The sequence below is a fragment of the Ranitomeya imitator genome, chromosome 3 (genome assembly GCF_032444005.1).
Source record: "Ranitomeya imitator isolate aRanImi1 chromosome 3, aRanImi1.pri, whole genome shotgun sequence".
NCBI lineage: Eukaryota > Metazoa > Chordata > Amphibia > Anura > Dendrobatidae > Ranitomeya > Ranitomeya imitator.
This window is the reverse complement of record NC_091284.1, coordinates 308,016,270-308,035,947: the sequence shown is the minus strand read 5'-3', so window position 1 is coordinate 308,035,947 and position 19,678 is coordinate 308,016,270. Positions and strand designations below refer to the sequence as shown.

Below are 19,678 nucleotides of genomic sequence, written 5' to 3'. Positions count from 1 at the left end.
TGCTCAAAAAAATAAAGGGAACACTTAAACAACAGAATACAACTCCAAGTCAATCAGACTTCTGTGTAATCAAACTGTCCACTTAGGAATCAACACTGTTTTGACAATCAATTTCACATGCTGTTGTGCAAATGGAATAGACAACAGATGGAAATTGTTGGCAATTATCAAGACACACTCAATAAAGGAGTGGTTCTGCAGGTGGGGACAACAGACCACATCTCAGTACCAATGCTTTCTGGCTGAGGTTTTGGTCACTTTTGAATGTTGGTTGTGCTTTCACACTCGTGGTAGCATGAGACGGACTCTACAACCCACACAAGTGGCTCAGGTAGTGCAGCTCATCCAGGATGGCACAACAATGCGAGCTGTGGCAAGAAGGTTTGCTGTGTCTGTCAGCGTAGTGTCCAGAGGCTAGAGGCGCTATCAGGAGACAGGCCAGTACACCAGTAGATGTGGAGGGGGCAATAGGAGGGCAACAACCCAGCAGCAGGACTGCAACTTAACCTTTGTGCAAGGAAGAACAGGAGGAGCACTGCCAGAGCCCTGCAAAATGACCTCCAGCAGGCCACAAATGTGCATGTGTCTGCACAAACGGTTAGAAACCGACTCCATGAGGATGGTTTGAGTGCCCGACATCCACAGATGGAGGTTGTGCTCACAGCCCAACACCGTGCTGGATGGTTGGCATTTGTCACAGAACACCAGGATTGGCAAATTCGCCACTGGGGCCCTGTGCTCTTCACAGATGAAAGCAGGTTTACACTTAGCACATGTGACAGAGTCTAGAGACACCATGGAGAGCGATCTGCTGCCTGCAACATCCTTCAGCATGCCCGGTTGGGCAGTGGGTCAGTAATGGTGTGGGGTGGCATTTCTTTGGTGGGCCGCACAGCCCTCCATGTGCATGCCAGAGGTAGCCTGACTGCCATTAGGTACTGAGATGAGATCCTCAGACCCCTTGTGAGACCATATGCTGGTGCAGTTGGCCCTGGGTTCCTCCTAATGCAGGACAATGCCAGACCTCATGTGGCTGGAGTGTGTCAGCAGTTCCTGCAAGATGAAGGCATTGAAGCTATGGACTGGCCCGCACATTCCCCAGACCTGAATCCGATTGAACATATCTGGGACATCATGTCTCGCACCATCCACCAACGTCAAGTTGCACCACAGACTGTCCAGGAGTTGGCGGATGCTTTAGTCCAGGTCTGGGAGGAGATCCCTCAGGAGACCATCCGCCGCCTCATCAGGAGCATGCTCACGCATTGTATGGAGGTCATACAGGCACGTGGAGGCCACACACACACTGAGCATCATTTCCTTGTTTTGAGGCATTTCCACTGAAGTTGGATCAGCCTGTAATTTGATTTTCCACTTTGATTTGAAGTATCGTTCCAAATCCAGGCCTCCGTGAGATATTAATTTTGATTTACATTGCTCATTTTTATGTTTTATTGTTCTCAATGCTTTCCACTATGTAGTGAATAAAGATTTACAACTGGAATATTTTATTCAGTGATATCTAGGATGTGGTATTTTTGTGTTCCCTTTATTTTTTTGACCAGTGTTTATACATATATATATATATATCTTACCCATTGAAGTCCCCTCTACATAGGGGTAGAAAAAGGCTATGATTAGGTTGATAAAAACTGCCAGATTGAAGGAAATGGTTCCCCAAAGTGTCATTCTACGTGAAAACCAGTATATTAACGGCATACCTAAAGAAAAACACAAGAGTGACAAAAACAATATGAGCTGTTGTTTACGGAAATGCACAATACTAAACGGTAGTTTGCAAGTTTCATTATGAGCTCCCTGATGAGCTCCCTGATAATTTATTTTTTATCAACCGCCTGTCTGTTTCTCAACAAATCCGTCTTGTGGTTGTTGTTATTCTTTATATGTAGTTTTCAGTTAATGATATGCTCAAGCTCCAGGGCAACCTGTGGAGGGAGGCCTTATGTGGTGCTCTGCTTACATATTTCCACACCCCAATTTTACATAATGCCCCCTTTTTTGCATAATACATATAATAGTGTGGGGTTAGAAAAAAATTTTTACATCCAGCAAAATGAGGCCGGCAGTGACAGTAACATTTATCACATAATTCATACAATATTGTTGGGTAAAAAAAATATATATTTTTCTCCAGCAAAATGGCGGTGGCGCGGCAGCACCTATTGGAAAGCGATAGAAGCTACTGCGCATGCACCGCCGCCAATTTTCTTAATAAAAAAAATTGGCTGCAGTAAAATGGCGCCGGCAATTGAGCTATAGCATCTACCGGAAACCAAAGTTATTTTAATTTTTTTTACCAACAATATTATATACATTTTGCAATAGATGCTACTGCGCAGGTGCCATCACCAGTGCCATTTTGCTGGATGTAAAAAATGTTTTCTATTTCCACATTATGTAAAATATGGGGCACGTCAATGAAGGATCAATGACCTGTCATAATCCCATACAGATCAATTTGTAAGCAGAGCATAAAGCCCTGCCTACAGCCCCCCACAGGTCTCCCCAGAGCACGAGAATCTCATTAACTGAAAACTACAAATACAGATTAAACAACAACCACAAGACAGATTTCATCAACCAAGGTATCATTTTAATCAGTATAACAATGTCAACCTGACACTGTCTGCGGTCTACTCAGCACAATCCTGTTGACAGGTTCGCTTTAAAAAGACAGTAGTGAGTTTTTTTCAATGTGGCAACGTGTTACAATCAATTTGTGTAGGATATAGCCATAGTGATCCCTTACTTATTTGGCATAGTTTTGATATTGCAGTAGTGAAACCCTATCCACTATTAGTATGTACACTCATAAGCATTATCTACAAAAATCCTGAAGTCAGTTCACAAGGACAGTATTCTGACTATAGCAAATGAATTGTCCATTGGCTGTTTCTATTTGAAACAATTTTCATAAGTCTTTCTCACTGCCTGTCGATTTTGTGATCTAAGATGTAACGACTTCATGTTTTTCTACATGTAATATCATAAATGTGACATGATTCTCCAAAATTTTCATTATTTTACATACACATAAGTTTTACAGTTTTATCGATAAAGGGAAAATAGGTAAAAATCATAGAGCATTAAATATATCATGCACTATTGAATGTCTTTCCTTTGTTCAAAGCATAATATAAAGTATTTTTTTAAACTTACATTCTAAAGATTACATAATTTGACCATGTTTTATAATTTACTAGGGGCAGAATATGTGAAAATTGTTTTTTGTATTTAGCTCCAAAAATGCTGCTGACTTTGCTTGTAGAATTGCTCCAAGTAAAGGATGGCATTAATGCCAGCACTGTGCGTACAGATGTGAGATGACCTGTTATCATCTGTTTTTATAGCAAACGACATCTGCATATGCATAGTAGTTTTAGGACTATAACGAGTGCTGAAACCACACAACTGCTCTTATCCTATGACAATCCATATTAAAAGCTTATCTGAGAAAGCCATACTTCGTAGTTTCTTCTGCCACTCCATCTCATTATGAAGGAAAGATGACTGGTCAAAGAAGTCGCTAACTTTGCTGCTCTGTTCATCCTGCTCTGTGGTAGTGAATACTCGGTGCTTTGTCTCTTCTGTGAGGAACTTGCAGATATTTGGAACAGGAAACACAATTTGTTCCATGCTTCGGTCTAAACGTACAATCTGTTGGCAACAAACACACATAATTCATGAGGCACCATGTAAAAAGTATTCTTACAATGTGGAAAATAAACGTGTACGGTAATGGAGTGAAGCATATAGCTGCCTGAGGCAAAACTGAAGCTGAATCTTTCTCCTGATTTATGCAGTCTATTACTTTCACTTTTTATACTGCTGAAACTTTCTGTAAAACAAAATTTATCGTGGAAAATGATATTTGGGTAGCAAAAGATATTGGAAAAGTTAAATTTACTATTTCATTTACATCAGATTCTAATAATAAATTGCTAAATAATTGTTTGCAGCACTTTAAAAATTGAAGTTCGTCAAAAATGAGTACCTAAATTCGACAAGCTCGACAATTGCTTTTTTTCTGCTTGATAGTGGCCATGACTAGCCTGTGTCTACATTTTTGACACATTAGATAGAAAATTAGAATCAGTCTCAAAACACAGTGGTGCAAAGTAAACCAAGGTGTATTTGGTGTACAATGCAAAGTTTCACCAAGGTGCATGTTATGCTTTTTTTAATATTTATTCTTACTAAATATGGAAATTTTATTTTTTTAAAATTCTTATTAAGCCTTAGAAATGTTTAATTAACTCCTTAGTGACAGAGCCACTTTGGTACTTAACGACCAAGCCAATTTTTACAATTCTGCCCATTATCACTTTATAAGGTTATAGCTCTAGAACGCTTCAACGTATCTCACTGATTCTGAGAATTTTTTTTGTGATATATTGTACTTCATGCTAGTGGTAAAATTTCTTTGATATAACTTGCGTTCATTCATGAGAAAAACTGAAATTTGGCAAAAGTTTAAAAAATTTTGCAATTTTCAAACTTTTAATTTTTGTACCTTGAATCATAGAGTGATGTCACACAAAATAGTTAATAAATTTCCCACATGTCAATATTACAACACAATTTTGGAAACATATTTTTTTTTGTTAGGACGTTATAAGGGTTAAAAATTGACCAGCGATTTTTCCAACAAAATTTACTAAACCATTTTTTTTAGGGACCACCTCACATTTGAAATGAGTTTGGGGGGTTAATATAACAGAAAATACCCAAAAGTGACACCATTCTAAAAACTGCACCCCTCAAGGTGCACAAAACCACATTCAAGAAGTTCATTAACCCTTCAGGTGATTCACGAGAACTAAAGCAATATTTTTTTTATTTTCACAAGGGTATCAGGAGAAAATGGACCACAAAACTTGTTGTGCAATTTCTCCTGAGTATGCCAATAGCCCGTATGTGTGGGGAAGCCACTGTTTGGGCACATGGCAGGGCTCAGCAGGGAGGGAGCACCATTTGACTTTTAGAATGCAAATTTGGCTGGAATCAATGGTGGTGTTACGTTTGGAGACCGCCTGATGTCAGTGGCGTATCTGGGGGGAGGGGCAGCCGGGGCATGTGCCCTGGGTGCAGTCGGGCCACCTAATGCGGTGGTCCGCAGTGTCTCCCCCGGCGGCTGCAATCTGCCACCCCCCGGACTGAGAGTTGGCTGTTCAATGTGCCGACTTTCAAGCTGACAGCTGACACAGAGAAGCTGCAGTGCGCAGGCTCTGTCCTGCTTCCTGCCCACTCTTCCCCTCACATGGAAAGCAGCGCCACTGTAAGACGTCATCATTCAGTGGCCAGCTGTGCCAGAGAGAGGAAGGAGGCGGAGATGCTGTGGCAGAGACGTAAGTGTGTGTGTTGTGTGTAGCGCTGCGGGGGAATGTGCAGAGAGGTAAATAGTGTTGTGTGTATCTGTTTGTGTAGGGGTAGGAGAGGTCAATGATAGGGAGAAGGCAATGATGGGGTAATGGAGAGGGCAATGATGGGGGTGGTGGGGGAGGAGGAAATGATGGATGTGGTGGAAAGGACAATAATGGGGTGGTGGGGGAGAAGGCAATGATGGAGGTGGTGGAATGGGCAATGATGGTGGGGGAGAAATGATGGAGGTGGTGGAATACGCGATGATGGTGGTGGTTGAAAGTACAATGATGATGATGGAGGGGGTAGAAAATGATGGAGTTGGTGGAATGGGCAAGGATGGGGGCATTGAAGACAAAGAGGAAGTGCACGGGGGGGAGAATTTGAGTGGGGATAGGGGGATTTATTACGTTTGGGGATAATTGTAGTGGGGATGTTAGGTGTCGAGTTCTCGCAGCTGTACAGGGGGAATCTCGAACTATGTCCTCTGCGGTCTCCCATTCTTCCCCAGCCGCAGTGGAGTCTGCTCAGCAGAGACGTTGGTCCCAGCGTCTGGTTCAAGCTGATACTGTGCGGCTGGTTACATCTGCCGCCCCAGGTTCAGCCTTTGTAACCAGCATTGATCAGCGGTGAGCAGATGTTCCAGGGACTAAGTCCTGCTTTTCATCTACTAAGCACGCCCATGGGACAACCTGTCATTGGAGGTCACATGCTCAGGTCCTGTGGCGACCACTAGGAAGGTCCCGGAAGGCAACATCTATAAAAGTCTCGCATGGCCGCTCGGCCATGCTCTAATATAGAACTGAAATCGTGTGTGTGTGGATGTATGACTGAAACTGGTGAAAGCTCATTAATCATTCCCATCCCTAGTGTTGTTGAAAGTAATTGGGTGATTGAGCTACCTAGCGCCAGATTGTGCCATCCAGCACTAGACACAAATTACTGCGTAAATTAGCAGCCACCGCCAGTGCGGCGCTGTGCGCAACCAGTGCGCTTTCCTAGCCATAGTTAGGGTGGTTAGTGGGGTCCACCAGAGCGGCACTGTATGCACTCTGTGCGGTAAATATTTACTTAGTCCTGACAACCTGTCAGTGTAGGGTGTGATCTCCCGCTTGGACTCAGCATCTGACTCGGCGTCGTTAGGCGCGGGCTCAAAAGCCACCGAGGGTCAGAGCGAGTCCAACCACCAGCATAGAGGGGGTGAATCATAGGGAACCCACCAGCATCCACCAGCTGCAATCTGTGACTATTAACAGGGCACAGCGTCCATTTAAGTGACTCTGTGAAGCAACAGAGTTCGCTTCCATTCACACTGGGTGAGGTCTAACCCACGTGTGAGCAAGTGTTCATCCGCCATTACTCAGCAGCAGGTTCCATCTCTGCATGGTGGCCCCCGGGATGCGAACACACCTCATATTTCCCTTTATATTATTTAGTGTGTTCCGCTGGCCCTAACAGGGGATGGGGGTTTTTAATGTGTGGGGGGAGATTTGTAGTGGGGATGGGGGATTTAATGTGTGTGGAGATTTGGAATGGAGATGGGGTTATTTGTGTGTGGGGAGATTTGTAGTGGGGATTTAATGTGAGGGGGAGATTTGAGGACACAAAAAGAAGAGCAAAGGGGGAGATGGGGCATATATGAGGAAACAAGACAGGGGAATAGGGGGCATGTATGAGAAAACAGTATTGGGGAATGGGAGCATGTATGAGGAAATAGTATGGGGGAATGGGGGGCATGTATGAGGAAACAATATGGGGGAATGGGGGCATATATGAGGAAACAGTATGAGGGATGGGTGCAGACAGTATGGGGCGTGAACAGGGGAAAGTATGTGGACAAAGTATGAGTAGCGATGTGAAAAATGTATGGACATAGTACTGGGAGTGAGGATGATGGCATGTGTGCAGATACAGTATGGGGAGTCAGGTGAGAAGGCAGTATAGAAAGTGAGGGAGTAAATATATGAGGAGACAGTATGGTGAACAGGGGATGTGAGAGGAGACAGTATGAGGAGGGAGGAGAATAGTGTGGGGAGACAATATGGGGGGAGAAAAGTGAGTGGGCACAGAATAGAAACTGAGTAGTAGGGATGTAGCATGGAGGGACAGTGTAAGGGCACAGGACGATGCGGGGGGGGGCACCTCAGCAAGTTTTTTTTCTTTTTTTTAAATTTAAGTCCGGGGTCACCTCCCGACCGACCGCCCCCCGCCTGCCTGCCTCCTTGAAGACGACATACTCACCCTACTCCAGTGATGCCTGGTCTCAGCGCCGGCAGTTCGTCCTCTGTGAGCGGTCACGTGGTACCGCTCATTAAGGTGATGTATATGGACGCATATTCATGACCTTAATGAGTGGTACCACGTGACCGCTCACGCAGGAAGGTGATGCGCCGGGACAGAGATGGAGGGATGTTCCGCGCGGTGTGGGAAAGGTGAGTATAACAGCCAGGGAGGATGGGGGAAGGATGAAGGGAAGCCGAGCTATGCAAGATGGGAGCGGGGAGCCGAGCCATGCATACAGGAGAGGATGGGAGGGGAGATGAGCCATGCATACAGGATGGGAGGGGGGAGATGAGCCATGCATACAGGATGGGAGGGGAGATGAGCCATGCACACAGGATGGGAGGGGGGAGATGAGCCATGCACACAGGATGGGAGGGGGGAGATGAGCCATGCATACAGGATGGGAGGGGAGATGAGCCATGCACACAGGATGGGAGGGGGGAGATGATACATGCATACAGGATGGGAGGGGGTGAGATGAGCCATGCACACATGGAGGGGGGGATGAGCCATGTATACAGGATGGGGGGGAGATGAGCCATGCATACTGGATGGGAGGAGGGGGGTGAGATGAGCCATGTACACAGGATGGGAGGGGAGAGATGAGCCATGCATACAGGATGGGAGGGGGGAGATGAACCATGCATACAGGATGGGAGGGTGATGAGATGAGCCATGAACACAGGATGGGAGGAGGAGGGGTGAGATGAGCCATGCACACAGGATGGGAGGAGGGGGGTGAGATGAGCCATTCACACAGGATGGGGGGGTGAGATGAGCCATGCGCACAGGATGGGAGGGGGGGAGATGAGCCATGCATACAGGATGGGAGGGGGGAGGAGATGAGCCATGCATACAAGATGGGAGGGGGGCATTATACAGTATGGAGCATCATGTGTGGCCATTATACAGTATTGAGCATCATGCGGGGTCATCATACAGTATGGAGCATCATGTGTGGCCATTATACAGTATGGAGCATCATGCGGGGTCATCATACAGTATGGAGCATCATGTGTGGCCATTATACAGTATTGAGCATCATGTGTGGCCATTATACAGTATAGAACACTGTGTGGCCATTATACAGTATTGAGCATCATGTGTGGCCATTATACAGTATAGAGCACTGTGTGGCCATTATACAGTATTGAGCATCATGTGGGGCCATTATACAGTATAGAGCACTGTGTGGCCATTATGCCATATAGAACACTGTGTGGCTATTATACTGTACGCAGCATCCTGTGGGGCCATTACACAGTATGGAGCATCATGTGTGGCCATTATACTGTACGCAGCATCATGTGGGGCCATTATACAGAATGGAGCATCATGTGGGGTCGCTATATAGTATGGGGCACTGTGTGGCCATATTTTTTTGTTTATAATTATTGTTTATGAAACAGTGTGATCAGCAGTACTAAATGGGTGTGGTTGGGGCGTGGATATGGGTGTGACTAGTTGTGAAATGGGTGTGGTCAGAGGCAAACTTTGTCCCTCTTTCCCTTCTTCAAAAGTTTGGAGGTATGATACCGCATATGCCAGATCGTGGCAAGTGCTGCAAATATCCGCAAATCCCATAGGGAATGAATGAGGCCGAACGCATGAAGAAAGGAGGATGACGACATCATATAAAGATGGGAGGCGCCAGACCTGCGAAGCCCATTGGACCCGGACCGCACCGGACCGCCCCTGGGTGAGCATAATCTAACTTATTTTTCTTATCTTTCAGGTCACATTGGGGCTCATCTACAGCATTACAGAATGCTGTAGATAAGCCCCTAATGGCGGTGGCCGCAGCTTATATGCGAAAAATGAGGTAACTGATTCCCTTTAAATTTAGTCCAACCTCAACCCTAGCCCCAACACTAACCATAGGCCAACCCTAACCCAACCCTAACTTTAGCCCAACTCTAACCCTAATGGAAAAATGGAAATAAATACAGTTTTTTTTATTTTATTACTTTTACCTAACTAAGGGGGTGATAAAGGGTGGTCTGATTTACTATTTTTTTTATTTTGATCGCTGTGATACACTTATTTCTCAGCACTGTTAAAGGGAACCTGTCACCCCCCAAGGCGTTTTAAGTAAAAGAGCCACCTTTAGCAGCACTAAAGGCCCCTTCACATTAAGCGACGCTGCAGCGATACCGACAACGATCCGGATCGCTGCCGCGTCGCTGTTTGGTCGCTGGAGAGCTGTCACACAGACAGCTCTCCAGCGACCAACGATGCCGGTAACCAGAGTAAACATCGGGTAACTAAGCGCAGGGCCGCACTTAGTAACCCGATGTTTACCCTGGATACCATGCTAAAAGTAAAAAAAAACAAACACTAGATACTTACCTACCGCTGTCTGTCCTCCAGCGCTGTGCTCTGCTTCTCTGCTCTCCTCCTGTACTGGCTGTGAGCCGGAAAGCAGAGCGGTGACGTCACCGCTCTGCTTTCCGGCTCACAGCCAGTGCAGGAGGAGTGCAGAGCACAGCGCTGGAGGACAGACAGCGGTAGGTAAGTATCTAGTGTTTGTTTTTTTTTACTTTTAGCATGGTAACCAGGGTAAACATCGGGTTACTAAGCGCGGCCCTGCGCTTAGTTACCCGATGTTTACCCTGGTTACCAGTGAAGACATCGCTGGATCGGTGTCACACACGCCGATCCAGCGATGTCAGCAGGAGTCCAGCGACGAAATAAAGTTCTGGACTTTCTTCAGCGACCAACGATCTCCCAGCAGGGGCCTGATCGTTGGTCGCTGTCACACAGAACGATTTCATTAACGATATCGTTGCTACGTCACAAATAGCAACGATATCGTTAACAATATCGTTATGTGTGAAGGTACCATAAGGCTGCATTCTGTGAAGGTGGCTCTTATGTTTAGCATCCTTAGGAATGCTGAAATAATCTCTTTTACAAATTTGGTGCCATACATCTATTGAGTCAGGGAGGTATGATTTCTCCCAGACTCAAGCGCCTTACAGCCATCCATCATCCCACTGGATGCCGCCTCCTCTCTGTCGTGATGTCACCGGCGCCTGCCCTCCACAATTATTTCTCGGGCATGCGCCATGCGTGCTGCCCTGGAACTTACATCAAGTGTAAGGCCCCAGATCCTGCCCCGCAGTGTGTTATGATGTATTCACACTGCGGGGCTGGGAATCTGGTGCCTGTGCAGTGGAGCGGGTCACCGTGCTCCATTGAAGATAGTGCTGGAGTCTCACGAGATTTGTGAAGTCTCACGAGACTTAGGCACTATCTTCAATGGAGCACGGTGACCCACTCCACTGCGGAGGCGCCAGATTCCCAGCCCCGCAGTGTGAATACATCATAGCACACTGCAGGGTGGGATCTGGGGCCTTGGCTACATGAAGGTGCCTGTGACATCACGACAGAAGAGGTGGCGCCCAATGGGATGATGGACAGCTGCGAGGCGCTTGAGTCAGGGAGAAATCATACCTCCCTGACTCAATAGAGGTATGGCGCAAAAATTTATAAAAGTGATTATTTCAGCATTCCTAGGGATGCTAAACATAAGAGCCACCTTCACAGAATACAGCTTTAGTGCTGCTGAAGGTGGCTTTTACTTAAAAACACCCTGGGGGGTGACAGGTTACTTTTAAATCATCAAATTTATCAAAGTAGTTCATGCTGTTGATAAATATGGCGGTGAATTTTTAGACTGTTTAATCTAAGTTTGCATTGCCTAAAAATTAAACAGCTTTTGTAATTTTTCTTCATTATGTTTATATGATTTCAGACCAACTTCTGGGTCATAATTGATATTAGGAGCTATTCACACAACCATGTTTCATGTACATGTTCTATCTGTGTTTTCATGGATACTGCATGATAAAATTCAGACATGTGAAAGGGGGCTTATCATAGATAACGGTCTCACAATTGGGTATTAATAACATAGTAACATTCTTACCTCAATCTGTGCAGTATGTTTGGCATAGTATACCAGAGGGTCTTCTTTTTCTTCCTCTACTGGGGCAGTTTTTGACTTCAACATTTGTGTCAGTTGCTTATTATTTAGGCTGAGCTGGAAATTAAATAGCCAAAATTACGTCCCATTTAAATCAAACCGCAGGTTGGAAACTACTGCTTAGTGTAAACCCACTATATTCCTTGTATTTTTTTTATTACATTGCTATTTGTAAGAAGAAACCCTTTAGGGAGACATAGAAGAGGAATGTAAAGAAAATATACAGTCACCCTTAATGAATAGTACTATGTACACTATAGGCTAGTGCATGTAAAATGATTAGCTTAATGATAAGGTTTTGCCTGCACTTGTACTATATATGTATCAAAATAACTGGATAGTTCTGAAAATGTAAAATACCTGAAAAGGTTTCCGGACCTGATGTATACGTAGCATTTTGAGTTACTGTTCCTTTGATTTTATAAAAAGATACCTTGTATATATTCTATTTAAATATATCTTTAATGAGCGACGCTAATTCTCCATTAGAGTCTCTAAAAAATTATGAAACCCACTGTAACAGGTACTAAATGTCATTGTGGATATTATTCAAATTAGGGGACAAGTGATAATGTATGATCAGCAGCGGTCCCACCGATACCAAGAACATTAGTTCTGTGTCCCTAGAGTTATTGGAGTGATACTTTGCATGTATAACCACTGTTGAATTCACTTCTATGGAACAATGGGAATGGTAGTGCACATACACGCATGACCACAGCTCCCATAGACCGTGAACAAAGCGGTGGTCATGCAAACGTATAACCTTTCCATTTACACAGAAAACATGGGGCCTCTATTTTCAGGAGCAGTTTGGTTCCCAAAGTAGGACCTCCACTGATCACACAGTTATCTTGTGAATATGTGTATTAAAAGTAAGCATATAAAAGAAACAGACTAGCTAGTGTTATCCTAGAAAGCAAAGAAGTCAGACAAACTAAAGAAAAAGCTCCTGCGCCTTTTTATTATGTTTTTCTGAGCGATAAGTGTACTTCACGAGTATCAGAGTTAATTGCACCAGCACAGTAAAGTTTAATGTTTAAGGTTTGTAAATGAACCTGAATTATTGATGCTAATTTCTCTTTACAAACCAACAAAACATTTTAAATCTATTTTAACAGTTAATATTTTAATGTGGGTAAGTTTCATTAATTGTTGTCCTTAACTATGTTAATTCGTTGTCTGGTTTGTGGTTATCTCTGCTCATAAAAATGACTGCAAACACTTAAAGGGTTTGTCCACCCATGATGATAGTTCTGGCAAGCCTGGCAGCTTGCCGAATTCTAGCACTACAATTTGTATACACTAATAGAATTTGGATTGCTGGTTCCAGCGGTCATCATATGGCCACAAGTAAGATAAGCAATATGCATAGTTGGGGTCACAAGCTGACTAAGCCTCAGCCGCCTCTCTCAATATTAGTATTATTAGTTACAGTAACCTGCCAAATAAAGTCCCACATGCAGTGATATGACAACTAGAGTCTCAGCTGTTTTTCTCAATACAACACAGAGAAACATCTGACTCTCTAGTCACATAGTTGTCGTCACATGCCGACTAGAGTCTCAGCTGCTTTTCTCAAAAGAACACATAGAAGCAGCTGACTCTCTGTTAGGTGTCGAGTTCCTGCCTCTGCACCGGGGGAATCTCAAACCATCTCCGCTGCGGTCTCCCATTCTTCTCCAGCCGCAGTGGAGCCTGCTCAGCAGAGACGTCGGTCCCAACATCTGGCTCAAGCTGATACTGTACGACTGGTTACTGCTGCCCTTCCAGGCTCTGCCTTTGTTGTCAGCACTGATCAGCAGCGAGCAGGTCTTTCTGGGACTAAGTCCTGCTTTTCGCATACTGAGCATGCCCACGGGACAACCTCCCATTGGAGGTCAGGGGTCACATACTCAGGTCCTATTGCGGCTCCTATTGGACCATCTGAAAGGTCCCGTAGAACTGCTGCTATGAAAGGTTTGCATGGCCACTCGGCCACGCGCTAATGTATACTTGAAAACGTGTGTGTATAGATGTGTGACTGTCGCTCATTAATCATCCCCATTAAGCGCCATCTGTGCGCTCTCCTGACAAGCGTCAGTATAGGGTGGCAATTCCCGCTTGAACTGAGCATCTGACTTGGGGCGTCCTCAGGCTCGGGCTTAAAAGCCACCGAGGGTCAGAGCCAGTTCAATCACCAGATTAGTGGGGGTGATTCTTAGGGATCTTACTAGTGTCTTGCAGCTGCACCTTGTGACTGCTAACAGGGTGCAGCGTATTGTGCGACCCTGTGAAGCAACAGAGCTCGCTACCATTTCACACGGGGTGAAGTCTAACCCACGTGTGAGCTAATTGTCCATCCGCCATTACATAGCAGCAGGTACCATCTCTGCACGGTGGACACCGGGCTGTGAACGCACTTCCTTTATTATTTGGTGCGTTCTGCTAGCCCTAACACTCTCTAGTCACATAGTTGTTGTCACGTGCCAACTAGAGTTTCAGCTGCTTTTCTCAATAGAATAAGAGAAGCGACTGACTCCAGTGTCACATAGTTGTCGTCACTTGCCGACTAGAGTAGAACTGCTTTTCTCAATAGAGCACAGAGAAGAGTCTGACTCTCTAAGCACATACAGTTGTGGCCAAAATGTTAGACACCCTTGCAATTCTGTCAGATAATACTCAGTTTCTTTCTGAAAATGATTGCAATCACAAATTCTTTGGTATCATTATCTTCATTTAATTTGTCTTAAATGAAAAAAACATAAAAGAGAATGAAGCAAAAAGCAAAACATTGATCATTTCACACAAAACTCCAAAAATTGGCCAGACAAAAATATTGGCACCCTCAGCATAATACTTGGTTGAACAACCCTTAGCCAAAATAACTGCGATCAACCGCTTCCGGTAACCATCAATGAGTTTCTTACAATGCTCTGCTGGAAATTTAGACCATTCTTCTTTAGCAAACTGCTCCAGGTCCCTGATATTTGAAGGGTGCCTTCTCCAAACTGCCATTTTTAGATCTCTCCACAGGTGTTCTATGGGATTCAGTTCTGGACTCATTGCTGGCCACCTTAGAAGTCTCCAGTGCTTTCTCTCAAACCATTTTCTAGTGCTTTTTGAAGTGTGTTTTGAGTCATTGTCCTGCTGGAAGACCCATGACCTCTGAAGGAGACCCAGCTTTCTTACACTGGGCCCTACATTATGCTGCAAAATTTGTTGGTAGTCTTCAGACTTCATAATGCCATGCACACGGTCAAGCAGTCCAGTGCCAGAGGCAGCAAAGCAACCCCAAAACATCAGGGAACCTCCGCCATGTTTGACTGAAGGGACTGTGTTCTTTTCTTTGAATGCCTCTTTTTTTCTCCTGTAAACTCTATGTTGATGCCTTTGCCCAAAAAGCTCTACTTTTGTCTCATCTGACCAGAGAACATTCTTCCGAAACGTTTTAGGCTTTCTCAGGTAAGTTATGGCAAACTCTAGCCTGGCTTTTTTATGTCTCGGGGCAAGAAGTGGGGTCTTCCTGGGTCTCCTACCATACAGTCCCTTTTCATTCAGACGCCGACTGATAGTACAGGTTGACACTGTTATACCCTTGGACTGCAGGGCAGCTTGAACTTGTTTGGATGTTAGTCGAGGTTCTTTATCCACCATCCGCACAATCTTGCGTTGAAATCTCTTGTCAATTTTTCTTTTCCGTCCACATCTAGGGAGGTTAGCCACAGTGCCATGGGTTTTAAACCTCTTGATGACACTGCACACGGCAGACACAGGAACATTCAGGTCTTTGAAGATGGACTTGTAGCCTTGAGATTGCTCATGCTTCCTCACAATTTGGTTTCTCAAGTCCTCAGACAGTTCTTTGGTCTTCTTTCTTTTCTCCATGCTCAATGTGGTACACACAAGGACACAGGACAGAGGTTGTGTCAACTTTAATCCATGTCAACTGGCTGCAAGTGTGATTTTGTTATTGCCAACACCTGTTATGTGCCACAGGTAAGTTACAGGTGCTGTTAATTACACAAATTAGAGAAGCATCACATGATTTTTCAAACAGTGCCAATACTTTTGTCCACCCCCTTTTTTATGTTTGGTGTGGAATTATATCCAATTTGGCTTTAGGACAATTCTTTTTGTGTTTTTCCATTGAAGACAAATTAAATGAAGATAATAATACCAAAGAATTTGTGATTGCAATCATTTTCAAGAAGAAACTGAGTATTATCTGACAGAATTGCAGGGGTGTCAATACTTTTGGCCACAACTGTAGTTATTATCATGTGCCGACTAGAGTCTCATCTGCTTTTCACAATAGAACACAGAGAGGTGGCTGAGCCCATTCTTGAAGTCAAGTAATGACTGACGGAATCAGAAGGTAAAGCTGAATCCCAACAGTGTGTACATTACACACTACAAGGCTTGCCAAAAAAAATTCTCAGGACAACCCCTTTTAAGGTAAAAATAAAAACAGATACCGTACAGGGTACAAAATATTAAAGTGAAGAGCATATTAGAGATGAGGCTTCCTTTTAAGTGTACTTGCTAATTCATTTTAATTTTATATGTTATTTATTAACATTCAAAAGGCTAAGCCTGTTAAGGAATAAGGATTTTTTATTTATGGCCATTGTTTACCCAATAAATCAACTTAAAGAAATAGAATATACCTGAAAAGTATGGACCTGATAACTAATAGCTATTTGATCTGTCTTACACTTGGACTGCCTTATAATTTAAGATGAATGAACATATCATATTTAACACTCAGATCTGCCAGGAAAATGTTGTCTACTAAACGTCACAGTCTGGTATTTTAACAAGTGTATTTAGAGATGAACAGTAAGATAAAAGTATCAGTGAAACAGTGGCGTGTAAGGCCACTGGACGAAAATGTGAAGACATCATCAGGGTAAAGCTGATGATAATTGGAGGATGGTTACTCATATTTAATTTAATGATATGACAGACAAGTAGAGCAAATATTACCATAGTAGAGATACTCTCCTCTTCCTCTTGTATCCTATGGATAGGCTTCAAAAGATGCTGTAGATGCCTGTTGTGACGTGCCAGCTGCAAGAAAATATTAAGACACAACATAATATTCTTTTCGCAAAGAAAATTCAGGCAACACAATTATGCATATTACATGCATTCTCTAAAAAACATACTCATGCACTTCTGTCTGAATTGTCCCAGAATAATTGAAAAAAAATACCCTCTGTGTAGCTCCAGAAGGCCTCTGAGTTAGCTTTGCAGACACCTTCTTAACCCTTGTGACTCTTTGACCCAGTGGCAACCTTTCTCCAGCTCTAATTGACACACCTGGACCTGGGTGTTTATAGACTCCCAGTCTGCTACTGGGAGTCCCAAGTGATATTTCCATTTCCCCCTGTTGAGGCTTGGAGCTATGACAGTTGGCTCTCTATTTCTTTGGTGTTGCTGGAGGATATCTGTGTTATATCTCTGAGATTACTCAAGATATGCACTCCCCTTGTTTGTCTATCCCAGCTGTCTTTAGCGGTACTGGGGATCGACTAGTGCCTACCCCGTCCTTCCCTAAGCAGGGCTTATTGCCAGGGTCAGGCACGGATGTTTAGGGCAGACAGAGTAATTTATATCTGCCTAGGGGTCTCCACTCCCCCCTTCCCTTGTGTTAGGTTCCCTTCCCCTCATCCCTTCATGTTGCACTTAGTCTTTCCTACACTGTGTGTGACACACAAGGCCTTAGGTTAAGTTCCCACTGTGAGTTTTTGCTTTGTATTTTCATTAATGTAAAAATGCAGCATCTTACAGTTCGAGCAAAATGGATGGGATTTATAGAAATTTCATGCAGACTGACTTGCGATGTGTATTTGAGATCCACAACATGTCAACTTCTCTTGTGGGTACACAGAGTTTCATGTGAGAATTTTCCCCATAGAATTGCATTAGATGTAGAATGTCCGCAAGTAAAAAGCCCATGTAATCACACATTGTTGTATTAATACAGTTCTGTCAAAACCAAATACCAGTATGTATCAAAAACAAATCAGCTTTATTTAAAAGCACGACATGCCAGACAGAAACTACAGCATCAAAAATGCGATAAGAACAGACGTACAAAAAAAACGCAAGTAACCTAATTTTCCTAACAAGTAAAGAAATACTGCAGACAAACTGCAACATAAAAAACTCACCAAATACTTGTGAGAATGTAGCAATAAAAGAATACTCTTGTGCAAAACGGAAACATTGGAGATTTAGAAAAACTAGTGTATGGAGAAAATTGAGCAGTTACTTACCATATATACAGGTCCTTCTCAAAAAATTAGCATATAGTGTTAAATTTCATTATTTACCATAATGTAATGATTACAATTAAACTTTCATATATTATAGATTCATTATCCACCAACTGAAATTTGTCAGGTCTTTTATTGTTTTAATACTGATGATTTTGGCATACAACTCCTGATAACCCAAAAAACCTGTCTCAATAAATTAGCATATTTCACCCATCCAATCAAATAAAAGTGTTTTTTAATAACAAACAAAAAAACCAACAAATAATAATGTTCAGTTATGCACTCAATACTTGGTCGGGAATCCTTTGGCAGAAATGACTGCTTCAATGCGGCGTGGCATGGAGGCAATCAGCCTGTGACACTGCTGAGATGTTATGGAGGCCCAGGATGCTTCAATAGCGGCCTTAAGCTCATCCAGAGTGTTGGGTCTTGCGTCTCTCAACTTTCTCTTCACAATATCCCACAGATTCTCTATGGGGTTCAGGTCAGGAGAGTTGGCAGGCCAATTGAGCACAGTAATACCATAGTCAGTAAACCATTTACCAGTGGTTTTGGCACTGTGAGCAGGTGCCAGGTCGTGCTGAAAAATGAAATCTTCATCTCCATAAAGCATTTCAGCCGATGGAAGCATGAAGTGCTCCAAAATCTCCTGATAGCTAGCTGCATTGACCCTGCCCTTGATGAAACACAGTGGACCAACACCAGCAGCTGACATGGCACCCCACACCATCACTGACTGTGGGTACTTGACACTGGACTTCAGGCATTTTGGCATTTCCTTCTCCCCAGTCTTCCTCCAGACTCTGGCACCTTGATTTCCGAATGACATGCAAAATTTGCTTTCATCAGAAAAAAGTACTTGGGACCACTTAGCAACAGTCCAGTGCTGCTTCTCTGTAGCTCAAAAGTGGCTTTACCTGGGGAATGCGGCACCTGTAGCCCATTTCCTGCACACACCTGTGCACGGTGGCTCTGGATGTTTCCACACCAGACTCAGTCCACTGCTTCCTCAGGTTCCCCAAGGTCTGGAATTGGTCCTTCTCCACAATCTTCCTCAGGGTCCGGTCTCCTCTTCTCGTTGTACAGCGTTTTCTGCCACATTGTTTCCTTCCAACAGACTTACCATTGAGGTGCTTGATACAGCACTCTGGGAACAGCCTATTTGTTGAGAAATGTCTTTCTGGGTTTTACCCTCTTGCTTGAGGGTGTCAATGATGGCCTTCTTGACATCTGTCAGGTCGCTAGTCTTACCCATGATGGGGGTTTTGAGTAATGAACCAGGCAGGGAGTTTATAAAAGCCTCAGGTATCTTTTGCATGTGTTTAGAGTTAATTAGTTGATTCAGAAGATTAGGGTAATAGGTCGTTTAGAGAACCTTTTCTTGATATGCTAATTTATTGAGACAGGGTTTTTGGGTTATCAGGAGTTGTATGCCAAAATCATCAGTATTAAAACAATAAAAGACCTGACAAATTTCAGTTGGTGGATAATGAATCTATAATATATGAAAGTTTAATTGTAATCATTACATTATGGTAAATAATGAAATTTAACACTATATGCTAATTTTTTGAGAAGGACCTGTATACTCGAGTATAAGCAGAGTTTTTCAGCACATTTTTTTGTGTGCTAAAAATGCCCCCATCGGCTTATACTTGAGTCATTGTTTCAGAAGATGGAGGGGGAGCGGCAGCGGGTCACAGAGGCAGGAGCCGGTGGCTGCGGCTAACTTCTGTGCCCGCTGCTAAAGAGAAATGAA

At 43.7% G+C, this 19,678-nt stretch overlaps 1 protein-coding gene across 1 annotated transcript in view; it reads right to left on the bottom strand.

Moving 5' to 3' along the window:
* ITPR3 (inositol 1,4,5-trisphosphate receptor type 3) overlaps positions 1-19,678 on the bottom strand; it is a 544,758-nt gene that overhangs the window by 150,453 nt on the left and 374,627 nt on the right. Inside the window, exons 46-49 of the mRNA XM_069756594.1 lie at positions 16,622-16,705; positions 11,597-11,710; positions 3,486-3,678; positions 1,596-1,721 (exon numbers count right to left, since the gene is read on the bottom strand). Of these exons, the coding sequence (XP_069612695.1) occupies positions 1,596-1,721; positions 3,486-3,678; positions 11,597-11,710; positions 16,622-16,705 (517 nt within the window). The remainder of the gene's footprint in view (positions 1-1,595; positions 1,722-3,485; positions 3,679-11,596; positions 11,711-16,621; positions 16,706-19,678) is intronic.